Below are 24151 nucleotides of genomic sequence, written 5' to 3'. Positions count from 1 at the left end.
ATTTTGATGATTCTCGGGATAATATCGTGAATCCCAACTATTGTCCTATTTATAGATAACATAAACATGTTTACGTCGTCACAGAGAGTCACGAGTGTGCTTTAGAAATAATACTGTATGGCGGGAGATTGCAAAAACATACACATTTGTTCCTGGCACGAGTCCCCTGCATGGCTGCTGTGATGACGCGCCGCACGAACAGTATAGGGCGTATTCACGTGACGTCAGAATCTCAATCGCGCCATCTTGGGGTCCCACATATTAAATGTCAGAAGAAGAAGACCTGGCTATCGTGTCCGCTGTTTGATTATGCGAGAGCCCAGCAACCTCATGTCCTTCTGCATTACCAAAGAAAGATTTCAGCGGTTGGAATTGAATATTTGCAACGCTTTTTTACCTGATTTTACTCGCTCAACACTGTGGTTAATTCGCTAGTTACCCCTAGTTACCAGCACATAGCCCGGTCACATTCCTGTAAAACAGTTTTCATTTCCGCGATCGACCATGGGACATTAACAACTATTTCTGCGTTATACTTGTTGTAGAAATACCACATCAAGCGCCCCGTGTCTGGGTTCATATATGATCCGTAGTCGCACAGCTCCGCCTCAAGGACGAGTGTCTGATGAAGCCGCTTCCAGCTCCTTCAGGACCAGCAGTGACTGTTTGGCTGGCCGTGCTGAGTGCTGTTCCCATGGAGCCAGTGTTTTATTTTACCTTGAAATGAATCACAGAGTAAAGGCAGACATCGCCCGACGGAGTTGCCATGTTCATGGCTTCCTCCCAAGTTTCCATCCACAGTTCCTTTTGCGCAAGTGAAACATTGATTTTCGCTCAGCGAAAAAGCAAAAAGAGATTATTGACGAGTGTGTGAATGGAAACGTGCCCACAACCCGATGCATCAACAGAAACACATGAGAACAGTCCTAACGCTCAGACGCCGAGTGAAGCCGAAGTAGATGCATGACAAGTTGAAGTAATAGCCTCTTGTTGAGCTGATAAACCCATTTTCTGAATCATTAGTCCCACATCCAACAATGAGGCACAGTGCCATAATCGCAAGGCACACCGCTTTGAACTGAAATCGTGTCTCTTTCAGGATATAATAGTCATCTCAGCGAAGAGCGGCATACAAACAAGCACAACAATGCAGTGGTGGGACCCCAAGATGGCCGCCAGAGTTTGTTGTGGTCACGTGAGTGAATACGCTCTATAGTTGTGTCTCAATTGGCCAATGGCGGCTGTTTCATCCATCGTGGGGCATTTCTGTTTTCTATAACGTGTCCTGTTTAATGCATCGCGTCTCAGACCTGTAGGCCGAATCCGAGCGGTCCGAGCGGTCCGATGCCGGCGGCGCGGTTCTCCAGCTGCAGTGTGCAGGAGGCGGTGACGCGTCCTGCCTCCTGCACACAATCAGTGCGATTGAAGAAAAAAGCTCGTTGGTCCGATGCAGCCATTGGCTGGAGGACTCCGGGTCTCTGCGCACTGGCGATGGACTGCTCTCATTACCAGGGCTCGCGCTGACTCAACACGAACACGCGCGCGCGCACGCGCGCGCGCACGCACGCACACACACACACACACACACACACACACAACTGTATGGAAACATGTCACAGTACACTCTGGGAGGTAGGAAACAAGTTATTCTTTCTCACTTTAAATGCTTTTGTTTTTTTAAAATATCTGCATGGCGAGTTTGTTTTAAAGTGTTGCTTCCTTGTATCTATTATTTTCCCGACGGAGAGACAAACAACGAGCAACTATCAGGACATAGCACAACAATATTGTAAATGTTTCCTGTTAAACTGAGCTCAAACATTATTAAGAAGAGCTGGAGTCGAAGGGGAGGAGGCAGCCAAAGGAGAGGGTTTCTCCTTGAACTGCAACTCATTTGGGAGGTGTTCCTTGTTCTGCTTGTTCGAGATAACGTTGTATGAATAGGCACCAAGAGCTTGTGGGCAAATACAATAGATTATGTTAGCCAAGCAACTGCTTTCTCTTTGTAAAGTACATGTGAGTGAAGTCTACCAGGATACCACAATAACAACACATGCTGAATAGGCACTGCTCAGGTTTTGGCTGGCCAGTCTGACTCATATTTTTAGAGTGATCCTATTTTATTTTCCAACATCACCGCTGCATTCACGACTACATTCACGCTGCTTGTCATAATGGCTGTCTGAGGAGCTGCCTGCTCCTGCAGGGCTGGCATGGATATGCACTGACAGGTCGCACCTGCTTTGATAGTGATCATGTTTTTATATGTGCAAGTATGCACCTCATCAGTGTGTGCTTTTAGTCTCTGGAGAGTCTCTTGTGATGAGATGTCTGCTAATTATTGGGACACACCCCTCAGATAATCGGATGAGATTTCGGTTTTCAAATCTGTTCCAATCATGCTGTGCACATCCTCTTTTATTTTTGAGGGAAATCATCATAGCAGTCCTCCATAATAAGTGATGGGTTGTGTCTTTTATAAGTATTGTCTTTTTAAAATATCAAAAACATGCATCTTTTCATTCTCAGTGCTGGATGTTTACCTTGTGATGGTCACCGGCTGAAGCTCCCAGCTCTCCAGCTTTATTTGAACCACCACCCCCGTGTGTGCGTATGTGTGTGCGTGTGTGTGTGCGTGCGTGTGTGTTGCAATGCGATGCATGAGTCATCCAAAACCTCACACCCTCATTTTATGATGCTAAATGGACATCGGCGTTTAACGGCTTCTTATTTTAAAATGTGATTAAACCACACATTTTATTCCTTTTGGGAAAAAAAGAGATGCCTTTCAGGAAATGACAAATCAAGTAAAACACTGCATTTGGTGTAATGGTACAGCCACAATGTAATGAGGAATGTTAACGTTATGACACGTATACAGAATATATCCAGTAAGGTTGGCTATGTGGGGGAAATGTTTAATTAAACTTATGCTGGACTAGTTTTACTGGCTAACATCACAATTGACCATGAATGTGTAAGATGCTCCAATGATAAACAAACACACACACACACAATTTGATGCAGGGAAACTGCCACCAACGCATTGCATGTGCTCTGCTCCGCTTTGGATCAAGCAGCATCTGTGTCAATGCCATTCATACAATTATGATTACAACCCTGAGACGTTTCCTCTTTTATCTCATCAAGGTTGCAGAGTGCAGACACAACATGATACATACGCAATGTTTAAAGTCAGATGTCCGAAGATCTTTTTGCATCTTTTGACTGCGTTGAAAGTTTTTCAGTTTTCCATCTATTTCCTTTTTCAACTGCTCACTCTTCCCTTCACACCTCTCATACACAGCATTCCACAACCAGCAACCCACTCCAACACCTCACAGCAACCCACCCCCCAGAGTGTCCCTTACCCAGGTGAGAAGGGAACTGAGGAGGATCAAAGTGAGGAAGGCCACGGGTCCAGACGGCATCAACTCAAGGCTTCTCAAATCCTGCGCAGACCAGCTGTGCGGGATAGCGGAGCACATCTTCAACTTGAGCTTGAGGCTGGGGAAAGTACCACAGCTATGGAAGACGTCCTGCGTGGTACCGGTACCAAAGACCCGCGCCCAAGGACCTCAATAGCTACCGGCCGGTGGCATTGACAGCCCACCTCATGAAGACCCTGGAGAGGCTGGTCCTTGCCCATCTCCGCCCTCTGGTGAGTTCATCCCTGGACCCACTCCAGTTCGCCTACCAATCTGGCATCGGGTGGATGACGCGTCATCTTCCTGCTACAAAGATGCCTCTCTCACCTGGAAAAGGCTGGAAGCACTGTGAGAGTCATGTTCTACGACTTCTCCAGTGCCTTCAACACCATACAGCCTTTGCTTCTGAGGGACAAGCTGGAGCAGAGCGGAGTGGACCACCACCTGACCGCATGGATCCTGGACTACCTCACCAACCGTCCTCAGTATGTGCGGATACGGGTGCGAGTCAGATCGGGTGTCCTGCAGCACAGGAGCCCCACAAGGAACCGTTCTGGCTCCATTCCTCTTCTCCATCTACACATCGGACTTCAACCACAACTCTGCTAACTGCCACCTGCAAAAGTTCTCCGATGACTGCAATCGTCGGCCTCATTTCCGCCGATGATGACAGGGAATACAGAGAGCTAAACCAGGACTTTTTAGGATGGTGCCAGCGGAACCGCCTCCAGATTAACTCCAGTAAAACCAAGGAGCTGGTGGTGGACTTCCGCTGGTAAACGCCTCCTCCGGTACCGGTGAGCATCCAGGGACTAGACATTGAGATCGTCAAATCTTATAAGTACCTGGGTGTTCACTTGAACAACAAACTGGACTGGTCCGACCACATACATGCACTTTATAAAAAGGGACAGAGCAGACTCTTTCTGCTGAGGAGACAGGTCTTTCGGGGTGCAGGGTGCACTCCTGAAGACCTTCTTCGACTCTGTGGTGGCATCAGCCATCTTCTACGGAGTGGTCTTCTGGTGCAGCAGCATCACTGCAGCTGACAGGAGGAGAATGGACAAGCTGATAAAGAAGGCCAGCAGCGTGCTGGGGCGTCCTCTGGATACCGTGGAAGTGGTGGGGGACAGGAGGATGATGACGAAGCTGTCGTCCATGATGAGCCACGCCTCCCACCCCATGCAGGACACTCTGGTAGCGCTGCACAGCTCCTTCGGTCACCGGCTGATTCATCCCCGGTGTCTGAGGGAGAGGTACCGCAAGTCCTTTCTTCCCGCTGCGGTTAGGCTACACAACCGGCTGAGCTCCCGGTAGGCCACTTCACAACCAAACTGAACTTGGTCACTCAGCAGTTTATCACTTTATCACTCTACCACTACCTGGTGCAACAACATGTGCAATATGCTGAAGTACTTTTTGTTTATATACTTTGTTTATATATATATATATACTTTTTATTCAGTCTGTACATATATTCTACTGTTTTTAATGCTTATTATATTCTACTGATGTTTTCTTTTTAATGCTTATTATATTACTTGTTTCTATTTTATTATTCGTTTTATCAGTGAGCTATACTACTGTGATCCTGTAATTTCCCCACTGAGGGACTAATAAAGGAATATCTTATCTTATCTTATCTTATCTTATCTTATCTTAACCCCTCAAACACAATATTAATCTGCGACTGTCTTCCTAGTTCACCTGCAGATCCTGCTGGCTGTGGGTCTGGCTGTGTTCTGCTCCTGCCTGGTTCTCGGCTGCGTCTTTTGCTATCGCAGAAGGAAGAGTTTTTCATCGGCGGACAAGGAGGCCATCTTCCTGTCTCCTCATCCCGCCGAGAGGGTGACTGTGACCTTAACTCCGTCGCCGTGCACCCAGCCTGTCAAGCAGCAGTACGAGGAGCTGGATGGCAACGTGTTGGAGTTGCCTTCCTTTAAAAGCACCTCTTCTCCCTCCGAGGATGACCTCACCGCCCTGCCCTTTGACCACAGCCCGACCAGACTGGTGCAATCTCCTGGGTCTTCTTTCCCGATGCGTCGCCTCAGCACCCCGGCGATTCCCTGCTCATCCAATAAGCCTCGGCGTCGCGGCAGAGCCTCCCTGCCCTCCCTCACTAAGCTGGGCCTGGTGTCCAGGTCCCGTCGGGCGATGGGTCGCCGCAGCACCGTGGGCGGCGAAAGTTTTCTTTACGCCGAAAGCAGCCAACTAACTGCTGGTGCTGCCAGCGCTCCTGCCCAGCAGAGGGGGCTATGTATCTCTCAGTATGGCTCTAACTCTCTCTCCAACGCCTCCAAGCCGGCTCCTCTCCTTCACTTCTCCCTGCTCTTCTCCTCGGCATGTGGCACCCTGATGGTCAACATCCTGGGGCTCTCGGGGGCCAGTCGAAGGCGCGCCGGGTTGTTTGTCCGGGCCAGCCTTCCTCCCCTCTGCCCCACCCCTCAGCAGATAGCCTCTCGGCGCCGCAGCCTCAGCCCGGACCTCCACGGCGAAACTTTCGTGCTGCAAGTGGGCTCCGTGGAAGAGCTGCGCGGCTGCACCTTGAGACTTGCTGTCTACAGCAGGGACTTCTCAGGCCTGAGGGAGGCCGCGCTGGGGCTGCTGGAGCTGCCCTGTGAGCAGATGGATTTGTTGCCTGACACCACCAGCACCTACACAAGGCAGCTCAGCTCGTCCAAAAGCAAGTTGAAAAAGGTATACGGCAAATGTGTGGTTTCATTTATTTTATGTTATTTGAGTTTCAAAAGCGAAGAATGCAGTGGAAAAAACATTATTAAAAACACTGAAGATTGCAGATTGGCGATCTTCTGACCTGGCAGTCAGCAACTGGACCGGAGCCCAAACAGGCCGAACCAATGTAGTCAATGCAAGGATGCGCATTTGTCTATGAGCTGCTCACAATTTGCATCAAGGCCTCACAAATTACTCGGTGCCTTGTTCTATTTTACAAGCTCATGATCAGCAGTCCTATCTTGTTGGTTTGATCTATCTACAGGAGATGCACGCTAGAGCGTTCCCATCTTTATGCTAAGCTAAGCTACCTGGCTAGTAGCTGTCGCTTCATATTGAACAGATAGACATGTGAGTGGCATCATGCATCATCTGTTCTATCCAGATTCTAATGCAGAAGTGCCTTAAACTTGTATTATTTCTCGTGGCCATCATGGGACAACTTTGAAGTCTTTGAGAAAATGACCCTGCTTTAAATAGACCATAAAGCAAGGTGTGGTTTCAGTTGTGCGTGCGTGTAGATTGTAACTACCATTCGGGCAATGAGTGCATGTGCAGCTCTATGGGCTAAGATCTGTCTAAATAATTTCAAATGCACACAGAGAGACTCACAAACGCAAACACAGATTCACAAATGCGCACAGAACAATTCCCAAATATATTCGATTTACAAATGCACACAGAAGAAATTACGAATAAATTAGACTCACAAATTCACGCAGAACAATTCACAAATACATTCCAATGCACACATAAATAAATTAAGATTTGTTTGTTTTTTCGATCGCACCGCATTTGTTTGTGGATCGCAACACATTTGTTGTGGGTTTTTGAGATTCCTCTGCTGTGGCTCGCGTAAATGCGTTTTTTTCAACATAGACCTATCTGTAGCCAATCAGATGTCGCTCTCATTGTCAACCATGAGCGCATCCCCTCCCCTCTCCACGAGTCTCCCAGCATTACAGTTGCGCAATTTGCAGAGGGATACACAATGTATGTAGGAAGTTGTTGTAAGCAGTGGTGTATAGTAACGAAGTAGAAGTACTTCGTTACTTTACTTAAGTAGTTTTTTTGGGTATCTGTACTTTATTTTACTACTTATATTTCTGTTTACTTTTACTTTTACTTCACTACATTTTGCAATGAAAACTTGTACTTTTACTCCGATACATTTCCCCTGAAACAGTATCGTTACTCGTTACTACGGGAAAAAAATATCATTAGACAAACATCGGGGACTGTTGTGGAACACACCGCAGCGCACCTGAACGCAGCACATCGGGGACTGTTGTGGAACACACCGCAGCGCACCTGAACGCAGCACATAGGGGACTGTTGTGGAACACAGCGCAGCGTACCTGAACGCAGCACGAGCACCAGGTTGGGGATCAGTGGTCCTTGCCGCGTGTTTTCTCTTCCCAGTGATGCCCAGGATGCTAGCGAGCGAGCGGCTACAGATACGACTCATTTCATGTGGAGCAGCAATGGAAGCTACTCGAACAACCACGGGGACCAAGATCAACGTCCGAGGCCATATTTGGGCGAACTTTTTTCTTTTGTCGGAGTGAAAGTTCCTTCCTCCCGGATGAAGTGCCTCTTATGCCGACCGAAAGCTACGGAGATATGGCCTTCAACAACTCACCAACCTCAGGAAACACATTGAGGTAAATTAAGATTAATCCCATGAGCCGCAACGTTAATGTTTAGTCATCATAAACCTGTTAAGATATCTAGCAGTGTTGCCCTCAGGATTGTAGTAAGTTATATCTTTGGCAGGAGAGGGGAAGACAGGTGTCTGATTGTCCTACGTATGTTGTATGTTAGGCTAAGGTTCGCTAGCTATCGTCAATTAAATGAGACAATTAGCGTGAGTGGAGCAGACGGATCTCTAGCGAGATAATGAGCTGAAGAAGTGTTGACAGTTGTGAGAATTTGTTGATTTGAGTCGTCTTAGCTATAATATAATGCTAATCATTACAGCATTATTATAATTATTTGTATTAATATTATAAGAGTGACGGTCCAGTAATGCCGACGATATTGATTTGGGACTGTTGTTGTGTTTAACTCCAGAGATACAAGTACATATTCACAAATCAACTCTGGATGCACGGACAGTGCATGAAACTAAATGTATAAACTTCAAATTTAAAAAACTATTTTGTACAAAACTGTTTGTTAGGGTCATGACATGTTAGGAAGTGTTATTAATTCTATCATGTCTGTAATACTCTCACTTTATTTCAGGAATGGACTACATCAAGCAGCACATGGAAAAACCCTCCCTGCAGCTAGGGGATGCCACCAGGTCCAGTTCATCTGATGAAGAGGACTTCTTCTTCGTCATCTCAAGCCCGTGACAGCAGCAAACAGCTGGATGGAGACGTGGATCACGTTGACTTGCTGAAATGCTTCCCAACTGTGTGCTGCTGTCTGTCACTCTACCTGCATCAGGGCCTGTGAAGCTAGACACACTCTACCTGCACCATGTGAACGGCTCTTCAGCATCGCAGGACTCGTCTTCAGCCCCAGAAGAGCGACACTGAAATCTGTCCATTTTGAAAATCAACTTCTTTTGAAGATGAACAAGACATTTTTCACTTTAAAGTGATGATTTTGGTTGTTACTATTGGTTCTGCTTTTTTCTGTGTTAATCGTGTTTTTATATTTTAGTAATTTCATAGTATTCATATATTGCTAAGTTCATCCTAGCTCATACTCCTTGTTCATGGCGGCCACAGCACCCAAACAAATAAACTTCATAATTCTCAAAATTCTGACCCTTTGTTGTTTTTTTATTACCAGCATTTACTTTTACTTTTACTTTCAATACTTAAGTACATTTAATATCAGAAAATTACTTTTGATACTTAAGTACAACAAAAATCGGATACTTTAATACTTTTACTCAAGTAGTATTCTCATTCTCAGGGGCGGCTTTAGCTCAGTGGGGTAAGAGGGCCGTCCTGCAACCGCAGGGTTGTGGGTTCGATCCCCGCTCTCCCCATTAGTTGCAAGTCGAAGTGTCCTTGAGCAAGGCACTGAACCCCCAGTTGCTTCCCGGGCGCTTCACCGCAGCCCACTGCTCCTTAATAACTAAGGATGGGTTAAATGCAGAGAACTAATTTCCCCTTGGGGATTAATAAAAGTGTATATTCTATTCTAGGTGACTTTTACTTTTACTTGAGTAATTTTCCAGTCAAGTATCTTTACTTTTACTCAAGTATGACTTTTGGGTACTTTATACACCACTGGTTGTAAGTCATTGAAACTTTGGTTTAATCTTATAAATCTTGTTAAATTCAAAACATTTGCCTCATTGAGAAATAGAAATAATATTTCAACTTTGGCGAATGAGAGACACACAAGATTAAATATTTCTACTTTGACGAAAATTTCGCCTGACTGAGTTGCAAAAGCCAATCAGTGTTGAGACACTACACCCGTCATCACTGACGTCTTGCTGTTGGTGAATCTAACTTGCTGCTACTCTAGCAGCGCTGGAAGCGGCAGTTATTCAGACGTAGTCGGTGAAAGTCACCGAGCTGTGTGAGCCTACGGGTGATGTTATGAACTCAGACACGAGGGCGTTAGATGTTCCGACGTTTGTGGGATGTCCTCAACAAGTATAAAGCAGGACTAGTGGTTAGTTCTTCGTGGTGGATGAAGGAAACGATAACCGTTTCCACGGAGTAAAGCCACGGAGATAAGCCACGCCCCTCTAAGGCCGGAATGAAGCAAATGACGCTCATGTGATTGGTTGAAAATGAGGGCGACATCTGATTGGCTACAGATAGGTCTATGTTGAAAAAAACGCATTTGCGAATCGAGACACAGCAGGGGGGTCTCAAAAACCCGTACACAAATGTGGAGCGATTCACAAACAAATAAATCGTAATTTAATGATGTGTGCATTGGAATGTATTTGTGAATCGTTCTGCGTGTATTTGTGAGTCTCTCTGTGTGCATTTGCCATTATTGAGACTGATCTGACCCCATACAGCTCTCCCTGGATGTAATACGACGTGTTTTCTTTCTAAAATCTCTTAACCAATTCAGCTTTGTTGTTGTTGTTGATTTAACAATAGGAAACTACGCATGCATTCCAATAAATGGCGCCTATCATGTTTTATCCATGATGGAATGTAGCGTCTAATCAGCTCCCCCATTAGCGTTTCTTCCACTGTTGTTATTCATGGTGACGTTGTTGTTCGCGACTGTAGAGCAAACAAGCAGAGTGCAGCTAATTGGCAGCACACCCATGCCCTGCCCTCTGGAGTTCTGTTGAAATGCTGCCAGAGGGCATTAATATCTGAAGTTTGAAGGGAGGAGGGTCCTGTTGTTTCAGTGGACTTTACTCAGGCAGTCAGAATTTGTCAGACAATTTTTACTGTGCGCTTGGCACATTTATGTTGTACAAATGTGAAAATTAGAGCCCGATGTGCTTATCTAGGTCTCCTCTAATGTCCAGGTATGGTTCATCCTCCCCCATAAACACACACACATCCACCATACCCTTCCTCTTTCTCATTGGAAGCAGCTGCCAGGTGTGTGTCTCTGCGTGGGTGTGGAGCAGGAAGCTGCTGTGAAAGAGCTTTCGGGCTGCAAGGCCCAATCCGGATGACGAGGCGCGTTCTGGACTTACTGTGAAGCACCGGGTCGCCGTAATGGGACCAGTTCAGAGTATTGGTGATTATCCGTCGACATTATATCCCCCCTTCAACATGTCTTGGGGGTAAGGGCAATAAAGTGGCAGCAATTTAATGTCTGTTCATTTCAACCCAAAAGGAGCCCGTTCACGACAGGGCGACGATTGATTGTCAGGATAATCTGCGTTACATTCCTGCATGCAGGCTCTTTGTTCATCATATATCATTCTCTGCAAACCTCAGCTTTCTATTGTCAGTCATGAATAAAAATGCACAGAACTAAGAACAACTGATCAACATATTCAGTAAATACTATGTATCATCACCGGATTTTGTCCAAAACAACCTTTAAAAAAATGAAAAATAGATGTTTAAAGATCTGTTGCTGCCTTCAGCTTTAAGAACAAAGCATGGGAAACCCAAAAGAATCTTCCTGCCAAATGCTGCAAGCGATAATTGAGGTAATCATGCAGATTTCTTTGCCCTGCTTTTATCCTCGGCCACCTATTTAGTCTGGCGCAACACAATTTCGAGCTGTGCTTTAAATTTGTAAAATTGGCTTATTTCAGATGGTGGATTTGCACAAAAGGACAGCACTGCTTTGGCTCGGTCGACTGGCACGGGGGGAAGCTGAAGGTCACACAAGGCTGCCGAGTTGGAGTTTGATACTTAACATTACAGCAAGTCCCCAAACTCAAGCCGTATATACCTCTAGACTATCACACTTTTATGGCTAATCTGTTCGCATAAAGTTGTCTACTAACATCCCATTCATTCCTATTTTTGGCTCTGGTTTGGTCTCCAGCACATCATGAGAAACATTTCTGGCTCTTTAACTTGCTGGGTGTTTATTTCTTCACCAGCTCTAGTGAGCCAACACTATCATATTAACATACTGGCGAGCGGATTGTGTTTTCTTTAACATAATGAGAAAATGTTATTAGCTTCTATATCTGGAAAGTTGCAAAGAATGTGAATATATGTTCACTGTCAATGTATTTCAGTGGTTTTCTGCCAAATTATTTAATCTTGCAGTACAATACATTTACTTTTAGTGACAAAGGAATACTTATTCAACGAGTGTTATGTTAAGGCACTGGCAGCACTTAGTGATCATGGTCTGGTTTAATACAAAAACAGTGTTTGTTAACATTTCACCTAAAGCCGTTAGAGAAAAGGGAGTCACGGGAGAACCAGAACCAGGACTGTGCGGGGTCAGAACCTGCTGCAGGAAAAAAGGGTTTTCTAAAGAGATTCGAGTGCTCTGAACCTCAACAATCATCCTCATGGTCGCTTAAATGAAGGGCAGAGTTGGAGTTGGAATTTCTGATTGGTGAATCAAAAATCCACATCTGTTGTAGCTCCATAGACTTTTTCAAATATGTGGCTGAAGAAATGCAATCATGTTCATGCAATCATGCCCATCAAATTCTGGCTCGATGGTGTTTTGAGCCCTCACCGGCGCCTTCCAGGCAGCGGCTGCCTGGAAGGCGCCGGAAGGTGGTCCCGCCCCCCAAAACTCTGATCCAATCAATGCGCTACCCCCACTTGGAGCGGAGCGCATATTCAAATCCACTTTTTGGAGCGCATTGCATATTCAAACCCGCGCATTTGGAGCCAAACCCACTTGGAGCGCATTTGGAGCGCATTTAACCCACTTGGTTCAACAATTTCAAAGGTACGTAGCTATTTTTGGGCCGGCTAATGTTGTGGTAATGTTATTTCAACCTGCTAGCTAGCAGATAGATTATGCTAATCTTAGCTGTGGTAATGTCATTTCTACCTGCTAGCGAGCTAAATCTGGTTAAAACATTAGGTAACAAAGTAAGATTAATTACTGCAGATTAATCACTGTATTTGAGTGATTGTTAATGGTTAGTGGTTATCTTTCAAATGATGCCTGTGAGGCACTTGACGTTGAGACTGGTTGACTTCCAGGCTGCTTTGGAATAAGGATACCTCTGAGGCAGCCACCAGTTTTTGGATAACTCTGAGGCATCATAGGTAGTGTTGACTGCCAGGCTGCCTAGTCGTTGGTATACAGGTTAACTCACAGGCATCCAGTTGGTTTTAGATACCTGTAAGGCATCTAGACGGACATTAAGAGTGGCTGACTCCCAGGCTGCTTCCTAACACTGGTTAGCTCTCAGGCAGCCAATTAGCTTTGGATGCCTGTGAGGCACTTGATGTTGAGACTGGTTGACTGTAGACTGATATCCCTTAGTTAAATTGTCCTCATGCCTCCTCATACAGATAGGCCTATTGAATAAATCTGCCAGATTATTTTTAACATTGCATATGCCTAACATTATGTGATAATACTAATCACACTCATATTGCCTTTCTCTTTCAGTTCATGAAGAAATGGCGCCCAGGAAGCGTAAGGTTCAACCTAGACCTACTTTAATGACGAAAGAAAGTCTCTTTGACACACTGACATTTAACAATGACTTCAATAATTCCCCAAAAATACTTATTAGTTCCTTGCAATGTCTTTATACAGTAGAGGCGGACAAGCGGAAGGCCCTGCAGGTGTCAAAAGGTGGTAAGTTATTCTTTATCTTGCCATCTGGACTCGAGTACTACAACACTAGTTCATCTCCTCATATAGCAAATTTGGTTACTTCTTGTTACTTTATAGGACCATCTGCAAAGATCGCAATTTTCCACCAGTCACCACTGGTTGGTGGAGCCTCCGCCCCAGCCCCAACCCCATCTAGCCCTGCTGCTCCATCCACCCTTCCTGCCCCATCCGGCCCTGCTGCTCCACCAAGCCCTACTGCCCCATCCCAGCCGGCATTTCAGAATGTCCACAGCCTTTTGAGGACATGCTCAGGGCATCGGAGCAAAGGTGAAGTGCACAGCTAGGCATAGGTTTCTTCAAGACAGGTTTATATTTTTAGTGGTAGTGTGGTAGTAACAGTGCTGAGACCATTTGTGATGGGATCTGGGAAAACCAGTCACATGGTGAAATTTGACCTTTTGGAAGCTGACTTCAAGCTTGTTTCAAATATGTTTTCATTATTTGTCTGTTTCAAATGTTATGATTGCCCAAAGTCAGCTGATCAGTTAGATTTCATGGAATAGAATTTTGACAAAAACAACTTTAAAGAGAGGGTTCTAAATAGACTGGCTGGTTGATTAAAGCACATTTTAACACATTCAATTAATGAAAACAAGTAGATATGTTTAGGGATGATAGACATGTTATAGAATAATAATTGAATCAAAACCCAATTTCACCAAAATACTGAGTTTCGACCTACTAGTATTTTCACTCTAATCTCAAATGTCCCTTTTCACCATGTGACTGGTTTCCCAGAGCCCATCACAGTTTTGGGTTATAGGAACATCTGTTGGGATGGCAGTAAAGACAGAAGGGCTATGTACAGACATTACATGTGTACAATACTGTACTGTATGTAAAGAAGATGAAATCCTAATATTGTTACGAATAATATTGTTGAAACATTGAAACCTTCTTTGAGTGTGACTCAGAAATTATTTTTACAAAGATACCAGATAACGGTGGAGGAGATCAGGAGGAGGACTGCTCCACCTGATTGCAAACTATTCAAAGACAGACCACAACAAGCGGCAGATACAAACTGTCCATCACGACGGGCATTTAAGCGCCAGGCGAAGACAGCGAACCCGTAACTAGTCTTTCCCCAGTTTTCCGACCTGTCCCACACTGCCCCAATAAAATATTTAGATAATATTTATAGTGTATTAAATTCTGCCATCCTTAGTGCTTAGTAAACTAAGCTGTTTGCGTGTGAAATTTTGTTTTTACCATTTTACTGTGTGTATGAGGGTTGTATTTGGCCTTTATTTTCAATAAAGAATATGTCACACCCCATCAGTCATGTCTCTCCTCCATCATGTGTGTGTCCTCTGACGATACATTTAAAAAAAATAATTAATGTAAGTTGGGGTTTCATTAACTTGTAACACTCTACTGGAATAAACCCTTATGTGAAGCTGTAGAAATTAGTGTTGACATATTGTGTTACCATGACTATTTGCCTTAATCCACATGCCTAACATGTCGGATCTGTAATTTACACCATGCGATTTCAGGCCCAGCTAGCTAAATTATCAGACTAGTTAAATCAAGATGCCAAGTTCAATACACTTCCAATTCACGACACATACACAGTGATGTAGAACATGAAGATATTTAATTAATGAACACAACAAACAACAAATTGCTAATTGTTAATATTTTCAATGTGTGTGTCAACACTTAACTTTAAAATATCCACCACCACCTCTACCATTCCTGGCCCCAAGGTGTGCGTGAGGAGGTCAAGTGCTCATTTGACCTCACCTGGTTGGCGAGGTGCTGGAGCTGTTGTCTGGAGGAAAAGATAAACATAAATTCAGGATAAATAATGTCTATTAAACCTGTCAGAGCCCAGATATAGGATGTGGAATATTGCAAATTACTTGAACTCCGTGGCTCTCCCTGTGGCCACAGTGGGGTCTGATGCCGGCAGCATGGCCACTTCTTTAAATTCGATGCTCCTGGCAGCCAGAGCACCGACGGAGGAGCACAGGTCCTTGGCTTCGCTTAACAAAAATGGGAAAGACATATCATGACACGAACACAGTATTAAATTCAGATTTGATGCACATACCAATGTGACAATGAAACACTTATTGACACTGGGGTGTAATAGTTTGGAGCTGGCTTTCTGAAGTTCTTTATTGATATAAAGTAGTCTTTAAAGTCTTTAAAGTAGTTATTTATTGATATAAAGTAGTCAACACTACCTATGATGCCTCAGAGTTATCCAAAAACTGGTGGCTGCCTCAGAGGTATCCTTATTCCAAAGCAGCCTGGAAGTCAACCAGTCTCAACATCAAGTGTCTCAACATCAAGTGCCTCACAGGCATCCAAAGCTAATTGGCTGCCTGAGAGCTAACCAGTGTTAGGAAGCAGCCTGGGAGTCAGCCCCTCTTAATGTCCGTCTAGATGCCTTACAGGTATCTAAAACCAACTGGATGCCTGTGAGTTAACCTGTATACCAACGACTAGGCAGCCTGGCAGTCAACACTACCTATGATGCCTCAGAGTTATCCAAAAACTGGTGGCTGCCTCAGAGGTATCCTTATTCCAAAGCAGCCTGGAAGTCAACCAGTCTCAACGTCAAGTGCCTCACAGGCATCATTTGAAAGATAACCACTAACCATTAACAATCACTCAAATACAGTGATTAATCTGCAGTAATTAATCTTACTTTGTTACCTAATGTTTTAACCAGATTTAGCTCGCTAGCAGGTAGAAATGACATTACCACAGCTAAGATTAGCATCATCTATCTGCTAGCTAGCAGGTTGAAATAACATTACCACAACATTAGCCCCAAAAATAGCTACGTACCTTTGAAATTGTTGAACCAAGTGGGTTAAATGCGCTCCAAATGCGCTCCAAGTGGGTTTGGCTCCAAATGCGCGGGTTTGAATATGCAATGCGCTCCAAAAAGTGGATTTGAATATGCGGGGCTCCAAGTGGGGAGTGGCGCATTGATTGGATTTGGGTTGGGGGGGGACCACCGACCGGGCTCAAACTCAAAACACCAAATTCCAAATTCTGGTTGATGGCTTCTCCGATGTTGAGTGTGTGTGATGAAATTCCGTCTCAGAGAGACACAACAACAAAAAAAAAAATGCTTGAGGTTTCATGATGAGAAAGAGGCCTCCAAACAGCGTGCGGTGGGGGGCCGACGATCAGCTGAAACATTTACTGAAAAGGTTGAAAAAGCTTTGGACAACACTAAAAACAAAACAAATCTTTCCATTGCTGGAGGGTTCAATATCCCTTCCTTGTTAAAAGGCGGTGTAAGTGAGAGTGACGGTGTCTGAGGGCAAAGTGCTAGCGACAGACCGAGGCGGTGAACCGGAAACCGCCTTCACACTCTGCTGCCGGCGGCCGGCTCAGCTCACGCTCAATGCTCATGAGATGTGACATGAAACCGGAAGCAAAATATCGTCATATGTACGTACACATTAGCTATTACTTCTATCCTGAGGGCCTTAGTGCAGTGATGTCTGTATTATTATGGGATGGGTGGTGGAATTGGCAACACAATGGAGAGAGGGCGAGTGCAATCACTGGCACCGACAACTCACTGGCACCTCACTGGCACCTCACTGGCACCTCACTGGCACCTCAGTGGCAAGTCTGTGGCAAGTGCCACAGACTTGCATAGATAATGTATTTTTTTAGACTTACTTAAAATATGCAATACGATATTGCTGTACAATACTGCTGTACTATATTGAATATTGTTTTGCTACTACTACGTAATATATAACACTTATATACCATGATATGTATAATGTACCGCCTTTCTTTAATAATAAAAATATATAATTTTTTTTACCATGTCATACTGTTATACCTCCATGAAATTCTCCTTTGAGGAGATGCCACTGTTAGTCTAAAGTTTAAGCACTGGCACTCAGTGACACTTGCGGCACTTGCCATCAGTTGCCAGCAGTTGCCAGCAGTTGCCAGCAGATGCCACTACTAGTCAAAAGTGCCACTACTAGTTAAAAGTGCCACTACTAGTCAAAAAGTGCCAGCAGACGGAGGGTCGGCCGCGGTAGCGAGTCTGCGACGATTTAGTGACAAGCTTCACTGAAGTGCCGGACAGCGGAAGAAATCACTTTCATGATCACAGAATGGAGGAGCTGCGGTTTAGCTAGATAGATAGATAGATAGATAGATAGATAGCTAAAATAGCTAGATACACAGATGGATATATATATATATATAGTGTCTTTTAGTAGACACTTACATACAATATGCGATAGTGCTGTACATTACTGCTGTACTATATTTAATATTGTTTTGCTTCTACCACGTTTCACTTCGTAATATATTGTAGCGACCCTGTGAAGTGGCTGTCAATCAAAGTGTGGCACCGTGCATGCTGGTCGGGCGTGCCTGTGATTGGCGGAGTAGAGGGAGGCGGGTTAACCTGTCGGAAAACGGGAGTTAAGGGTGGTTGACGGGAACCGTTGTTGTTGACTTTCGACCTGCTAAGCTGAGAGGAACACGCTGTCTGTGTTGGTGGATGCCCAATAAAGGGAGGATTAATAACGCCGTCCCGTCTCCGTGTCATCAGTGCCATAACGTCCGAGACGTTACAATATCATGGTATATAAGTGTAATAGATTACGAAGTGAAACGTAGTAGTAGCAAAACAATATTAAATATAGTACAGCAGTAATGTACAGCACTATCTTATTGCATATTGTCAGTACAAAGACACTAATTAATATATATATATATTAATTAGTGTCTTTTTTATATATATATACACACACATCCATCTGTGTATCTAGCTATTTTAGCTATCTATCTATCTATCTATCTAGCTAAACCGCAGCTCCTCCATTCTGTGATCATGAAAGTGATTTCTTCCGCTGTCCGGGCACTTCAGTGAAGCTTGTCACTAAATCGTCGCAGACTGGCACCTGCGGCCGACCCTCCGTCTGCTGGCACTTTTTGACTAGTAGTGGCACTTTTTAACTAGTAGTGGCACTTTTTAACTAGTAGTGGCACTTTTTGACTAGTAGTGGCATCTGCTGGCAACTGCTGGCAACTGCTGGCAACTGATGGCAAGTGCCGGCAAGTGTCACTGAGTGCCAGTGCTTAAACTTTAGACTAACAGTGGCATCTCCTCAAAGGAGAATTTCATGGAGGTATAACAGTATGACATGGTAAAAAAAATAATTATATATTTTTTATTATTAAAGAAAGGCGGGTACATTATACATATCATGGTATATAAGTGTTATATATTACGAAGTGAAACGTAGTAGTAGCAAAACAATATTCAATATAGTACAGCAGTATTGTACAGCAATATCGTATTGCATATTTTAAGTAAGTCTAAAAAAATACATTATCTATGCAAGTCTGTGGCACTTGCCACAGACTTGCCAGTGAGGTGCCAGTGAGGTGCCAGTGAGGTGCCAGTGAGTTGCCAGTGAGGTGCCAGTGAGGTGCCAGTGAGGTGCCAGTGAGTTGTCGCTGAGTACTGGCACCGAGCGGCACTTGCCACAGACTTGCCACTGAGGTGCCACTGAGTGCCAGCGTCGCTAGGGGGATCTCGCCCCTACTGACACAATGCTTGACCCTGACAGCTACATGATACCATATTACATGTATGTGACTTCAGCCCAGCTAAGCTCCTCAGGCAGGTCAATCCAAGATCCCGCAAATAATTTTTTTTAATGATTTGAGTTTTATTCTTCAGGTGAAGAAAAGCTGATTCTAGTTGAATGCCTGACCTGCTCCTTTACTTTGACAGGCAGTGATACCTGACGAATCGCTATGAAGGGGAACTGAAATTCTGACAGTGGTCACTGACAGCACTGTGGAAACATATTCACGAGCGTGGCGTTTGAAGTGCTTTACAGCATTTATCCGCTCCATTCTCTTCGTTTCTTTCCTTGGTTTAGTTTCATTCAGAAAGGACGAAGGACACATCTGCTCCGTGAAAAACATTTTCCCCCCTCTTGCTAAATCTTTCTTCATTTTTATCTATCTCTCCTTCCCAACCTCAGAGTGTGAGTTCCCAGGAAACGTTGGGTGGCAGGAAGAGCTCGGTGTCTGCGCCGCGGGCTTTGGGCCAGCTGTTCATCCTGCTGCAGTACCAGACGCCGGCCCAGCGCATCAAGGTGATGGTCCGAAAAGCTGAGAATCTGGCCAAGCTCACACGGATCCCAGGAGCTCCAGGTAAAAATAGTTTCTTCGTCACTGCCTTATGTAATATGTATGTGATGTGTGTTATGATATGGAACAACAAGCTCTTGTCAACAACTCTTTGGATAGTAATGCTAGTTCTGTTTGTGATTTTTCTTTTTGCACGCTCTTTGCAAACTTGTTGTCATGTATGGCTTTCCTATATATGTATCCTTTACCCTGCATTGTTTAATAGGACAATGCTTATTGTATAAGTCCAAAAAAGTGGTAGAAAATGCATCATCAGCATACACCTCATCCCAGCATTTGTTTTTAAGTTCCATCTTAAAAGCCTCAATTCTCTCAGGAGTTCTTATTCTTACCAATTTGAGGCTCACTTATGCCAACTGAACTGTTAACCATTACATTATTATCATCTCCTTTAAGTCAACAGTAGTCATGTGATCAATATTCTGTATAGGCACTTTAAGAACTGACTTATCTTTTATAGAGGGGGAAATTAATTAATTAATTATTACATTTATTTGAACCCTTTCTTCGTTGACTTTTTAACGTTTGCAAACAGCTTTAAAATCCACAAGTTCCTGGCTGCAGATACTGTCAGTGTACTCTCACTGTAAGCTGCTCATAAGATCCCACATACCTCTGTCTGTTTTGTCCTCTGCGGCCTCAGACCACAGTCAGACAGACCGGATCCCTGATTGGCTTGTAGTATAACCCGATTAGGACCCGATCAGCTCGTTGTCATTTCCCTTCCTGTCTGTATCATGTCTCACTGCATCTGATTTAAAGCTCTGCTTTGATGGTGCTGGTGAGGAGAGGAGGCAGCAGGAGCAATATTTGCAAAACCTTTGTTGAACTATCTAAATATGACATGAAAAGAAATCTGAAATAAATGAAACAAAATCATGACCATGCATGTATATTTTCTTCCCGACAGACCACTACGTTGTCATCAACCTGCGACAGGATGGGAAAGTAATTGGTACCAAGGAGACTAAAGGGGCCGGCGGCCCGAACCCCATCTGGAACGCCCCATTCCTGTTCGACCTGCCCTCTGGTGACATCACTCAGCTGCCATTGGTGCTTGAGTTCATAGTCATGCAGGTAAATAATGCAGTGTCATGTAACGCAGCTTGGTCAGTGGCACTGAGCTTCATACTATGACGCTCTAGGTACCCCTCTCGCCTCCGTCTTTTCAATGACGCCAACGTGTCAATTTACGCTTGTTACATGCATGGTGTCTTATCAAAAAGAACTTCTGTCTTCACAGGAAGTTAGGTTTAGGCATCGAAAATGTGTTACGTTTAGGAAAAGAGCAAGGTTGACGTAAACTTGACAGACTAATTACTCACCTGACTCACTGACGAGCAAGTCACGTGACTAACGACACTAACAACACCTTCAATGGTGTCAGACGCCATGGAGCACAGACTGAGCTGCATTATTAGGCGTGTTGGGAGTGAAAACGGGTTGTATATTCATTACATATCAAACAGCAACATGCAATTGTATAATAAAATGCTGACGTGTCTTTCATAGCTTTTTAATTCAGCTATCTCTTGTTTCCACAGGGCCGTCTCTACACGAAGAGCAGCAGTCTGGGTCGTGTGTCGATTGGCAGCGATACCTCAGAGGCAGGACAGGGACACTGGAAGGAAATGTGCAGTCGTCGGCAAATTGAGATAACTCACTGGCACGCTGTCCAATCAGATGTACTGTAGGTCTTACAGACCGATTGTCCACTCCGCCGCCCAGTGAATCAAAGAGAGGTGGAGTTAAATGGGAATGACATGCGATTGGGGTGCACACGCTTCAAAGTATTTCCTTTTACTCTAAGGGTCTGTTGTTTACTTTATCTGTGGTCGCTTTGGCAACTTTGATAGATCTCCATTCCTTTACTCAACAGATCGAATAGACAACTCATCCAAATGGTCCAGAAGTATCTGCAGAGCTTTCAAGAGAGAAGCCCTGAACACTGTATGGAGCTGGATGTGCAGCAGCTTTCTCCATACCTACAGTACTCTGTAGCCTGCATTGCCTTTGTGATAATTTCCACTGTGACCTATTAAAACTGTCGTCTGTATAACTGTATCATTGTGGTTATGTGAGACTTGCGCTGATGTTGTCGTACTGTACTTTGCCCAGAGGATGCACAAGTCAATGTTGAATGTTACGGAACATCTGTGTCGCCATGGTTTTGCTGTGGTGTATTACTGTGTCACTATTTGTCTACATTCAGGACCGTAAACACCTCTTGTATGTAACAGGCCATTGCGGTGGCCTGCAGGGTTATTGTTTTCCAATTCCCAAGAGGATTTCCAAGTTTTGTTCTTGAGCTACAATAAACATACACAGAGGCCATAGCTCCGTTGTGAATACTATACATCTGAGGTTTCAAGACTTTAATAATAGTTCCCACTTTATTCAACAATAAGGTAAAACAGATAAATACAAGAGGGAATACCCACTTAGTCACGTGTCTGCCGTGTTGCAGTGCAACGTGAGGCCAAGCAGCAGTATTATTGAGTGTCGTGCACTACTCGTGCACCGTGGCTCTCTTGCTATTGCCGTTCATTATTGAACACAATCTGCTGCAGTGACTCCATTTTTGATTCACGCCGCCTCCCAATACAACGGGAGCCTCAATGGAGAATACAAATTCAATTGATTGCATGATGACTTTTAATTTTTATTCCGCAGTCGATGGAAATCTGTAAAATAACAACTGAAATAGATGCGGCCTAGCTTCGAGAGCCTTGCACGGGTAAATATTAGCTAGTCAAGTGAAATTAATTCAGACTATTAAAACAATTTCAATATTGTTACTCAGTTCGAGTATGAATAATAATATTTTACAAATTATTACAGCATAATTTCTGGGCTCAAGCAGATGCTTGTCTGGCGTTATATTGTCAACGTTAAAAATACTCAGTTTAAATGTAGCCAGGACCAAAAGCTCGTGGCTACATTTAAACCATCCTGTTTGACCATACATTACTAAATGAACGCTACAGAGCCCAGACTAAAGTAATCTTCATAAAACTTTAATTAAAATATTGGAAAAATTTGACTTCTAGACTAACAAACTGAAGTGGGTTTAAAGATAATTTTGATTGAGATAAGATATTCATTCGGCACCCGTCACATATTCGATAATGGCAGGACATTTAATAATAAACTTTGTGGGTGTTTTGAGGGAGGAGTTATTGTGTTTTGTTTGTACTTATAATATATGTACCATGTAGATGCCTGCTGGTGGCATGTATTGTCTTAACTGTATATTTGAAAAGGGAATAGGTTCAAAGAATTTCAAATAAATTGATATATTATATAAAATAATTTTGCCAAAGATGTGGATTTTATTGAGTTTTTCTTGGGCAGACAAACAATGTATTATATGTTGTTGAAAAATAATAGTTAGACTGCCCCGTAACTATGGAACAAAATAAAGAGCAAAGATCACTGATCTAGAGCAACATTAGATCCAATGCACTGTGAGTTTCAGAGTTGTTAAAGTTCTAAAAGAAGAGCCTGGTGTTTGGAGTAAGAAGTCTCGAAGCTAGGAATTTATAATAAACATCATTTATTTTAAGAAATCAAACAGTATCACACTGATAACTACATACCCAACATGTGTAGGTCATAACTGGACGCGCTCAAGTGATTCCAAGGCCACAGCCCATCCGGCTGCTGAACAGACCGATGGTTTCTGTCTTTTGACCATCCGTAAAGAGACTGAATCTCGCGCCTTACACTGTTTTTTATTAAAGCCATCATTTCTCATTCGTTGAGCTTAAGGCCCCATTGATTAGTGGGAATCGTCATGCTCCGATTCTGCTGATACAGCGTGTTAATAGGCTAACTGTTAAACAGGAGACGTGGTCTTCCCCCAAGAGATCACAGCTGCTTCACACTTCCGGCTTTCAGAAGACTCTTCAAAATAAGGTGGCTTCAAAATAAGAGCTTCTCTCGCCTGAAATAGACACTCTACGATCTCTTAGGAGAAACCGACTACGTCCCAGAATCAAAACATGTCATTCATACCCGAGTCATCCTATAGTTATAATAACCACAAAACATCACATAATCAACATTACAGTTAAAAATATAATACAGTGATCTTACTTTTCCATGTTTTACAATACATTCTTCAGAATATTCCTCATAATATCCCCTAATAATTATATTATGTATTATGTATTGTAAAAAAAGAAGAAAGAAATGTCAAAGCAACCCAAATGTTGGTCTTATTAGCTGATCTAATGATAAATCCAGAAATGATTAATGAACTAATAATGAAGCTATAAGTCACAACTTATAAACAGAAAAATGTTGCCTTGTGTAAAAGGACCAACGTTCAATCTTTCATCAAACTGTTCACTATTGTATCACATATTAAACTTAGTTCTACCAAATGAGTTTCAGAGGGAAACAGGTGCTGCTGCGTATTGCTACACAGTGAACCACAAACGAGTTATGTAAAATACACCAGCAGGACACAGAGTGGGACACTCTGTTCTCTACCGTGCAAAGAATGAAAATGAAGCAGGAGCTAACTGTGTCCAGTTCAGTAAGCAGCAGCTTCTGACTCATAGCCCCATTGACTGTGTTGA

General features: G+C 43.7%; 1 protein-coding gene and 1 long non-coding RNA gene across 2 annotated transcripts; both read left to right on the top strand.

Annotated features, from left to right (window-relative positions):
• Positions 1-5125: 5125 nt before the first annotated feature.
• Positions 5126-22877, top strand: LOC130192411 (synaptotagmin-5). The gene is made up of 4 exons (XM_056412391.1): positions 5126-6125; positions 19397-19568; positions 20476-20642; positions 21110-22877. The coding sequence occupies exons 1-4, from the start codon at positions 5466-5468 to the stop codon at positions 21257-21259; spliced, it is 1149 nt and encodes a 382-aa protein (XP_056268366.1). The 5' UTR covers positions 5126-5465; the 3' UTR covers positions 21260-22877.
• LOC130192412 (uncharacterized) lies at positions 7422-10323 on the top strand. The gene is made up of 2 exons (XR_008831382.1): positions 7422-7825; positions 8409-10323. It is a non-coding gene; the product is annotated as an uncharacterized LOC130192412 (long non-coding RNA).
• Positions 22878-24151: the final 1274 nt, after the last annotated feature.

This window comes from Pseudoliparis swirei, chromosome 4 (genome assembly GCF_029220125.1).
Source record: "Pseudoliparis swirei isolate HS2019 ecotype Mariana Trench chromosome 4, NWPU_hadal_v1, whole genome shotgun sequence".
NCBI lineage: Eukaryota > Metazoa > Chordata > Actinopteri > Perciformes > Liparidae > Pseudoliparis > Pseudoliparis swirei.
The sequence above is the reverse complement of the archived record's forward strand: the minus strand, read 5'-3'. Positions and strand labels throughout refer to the sequence as shown.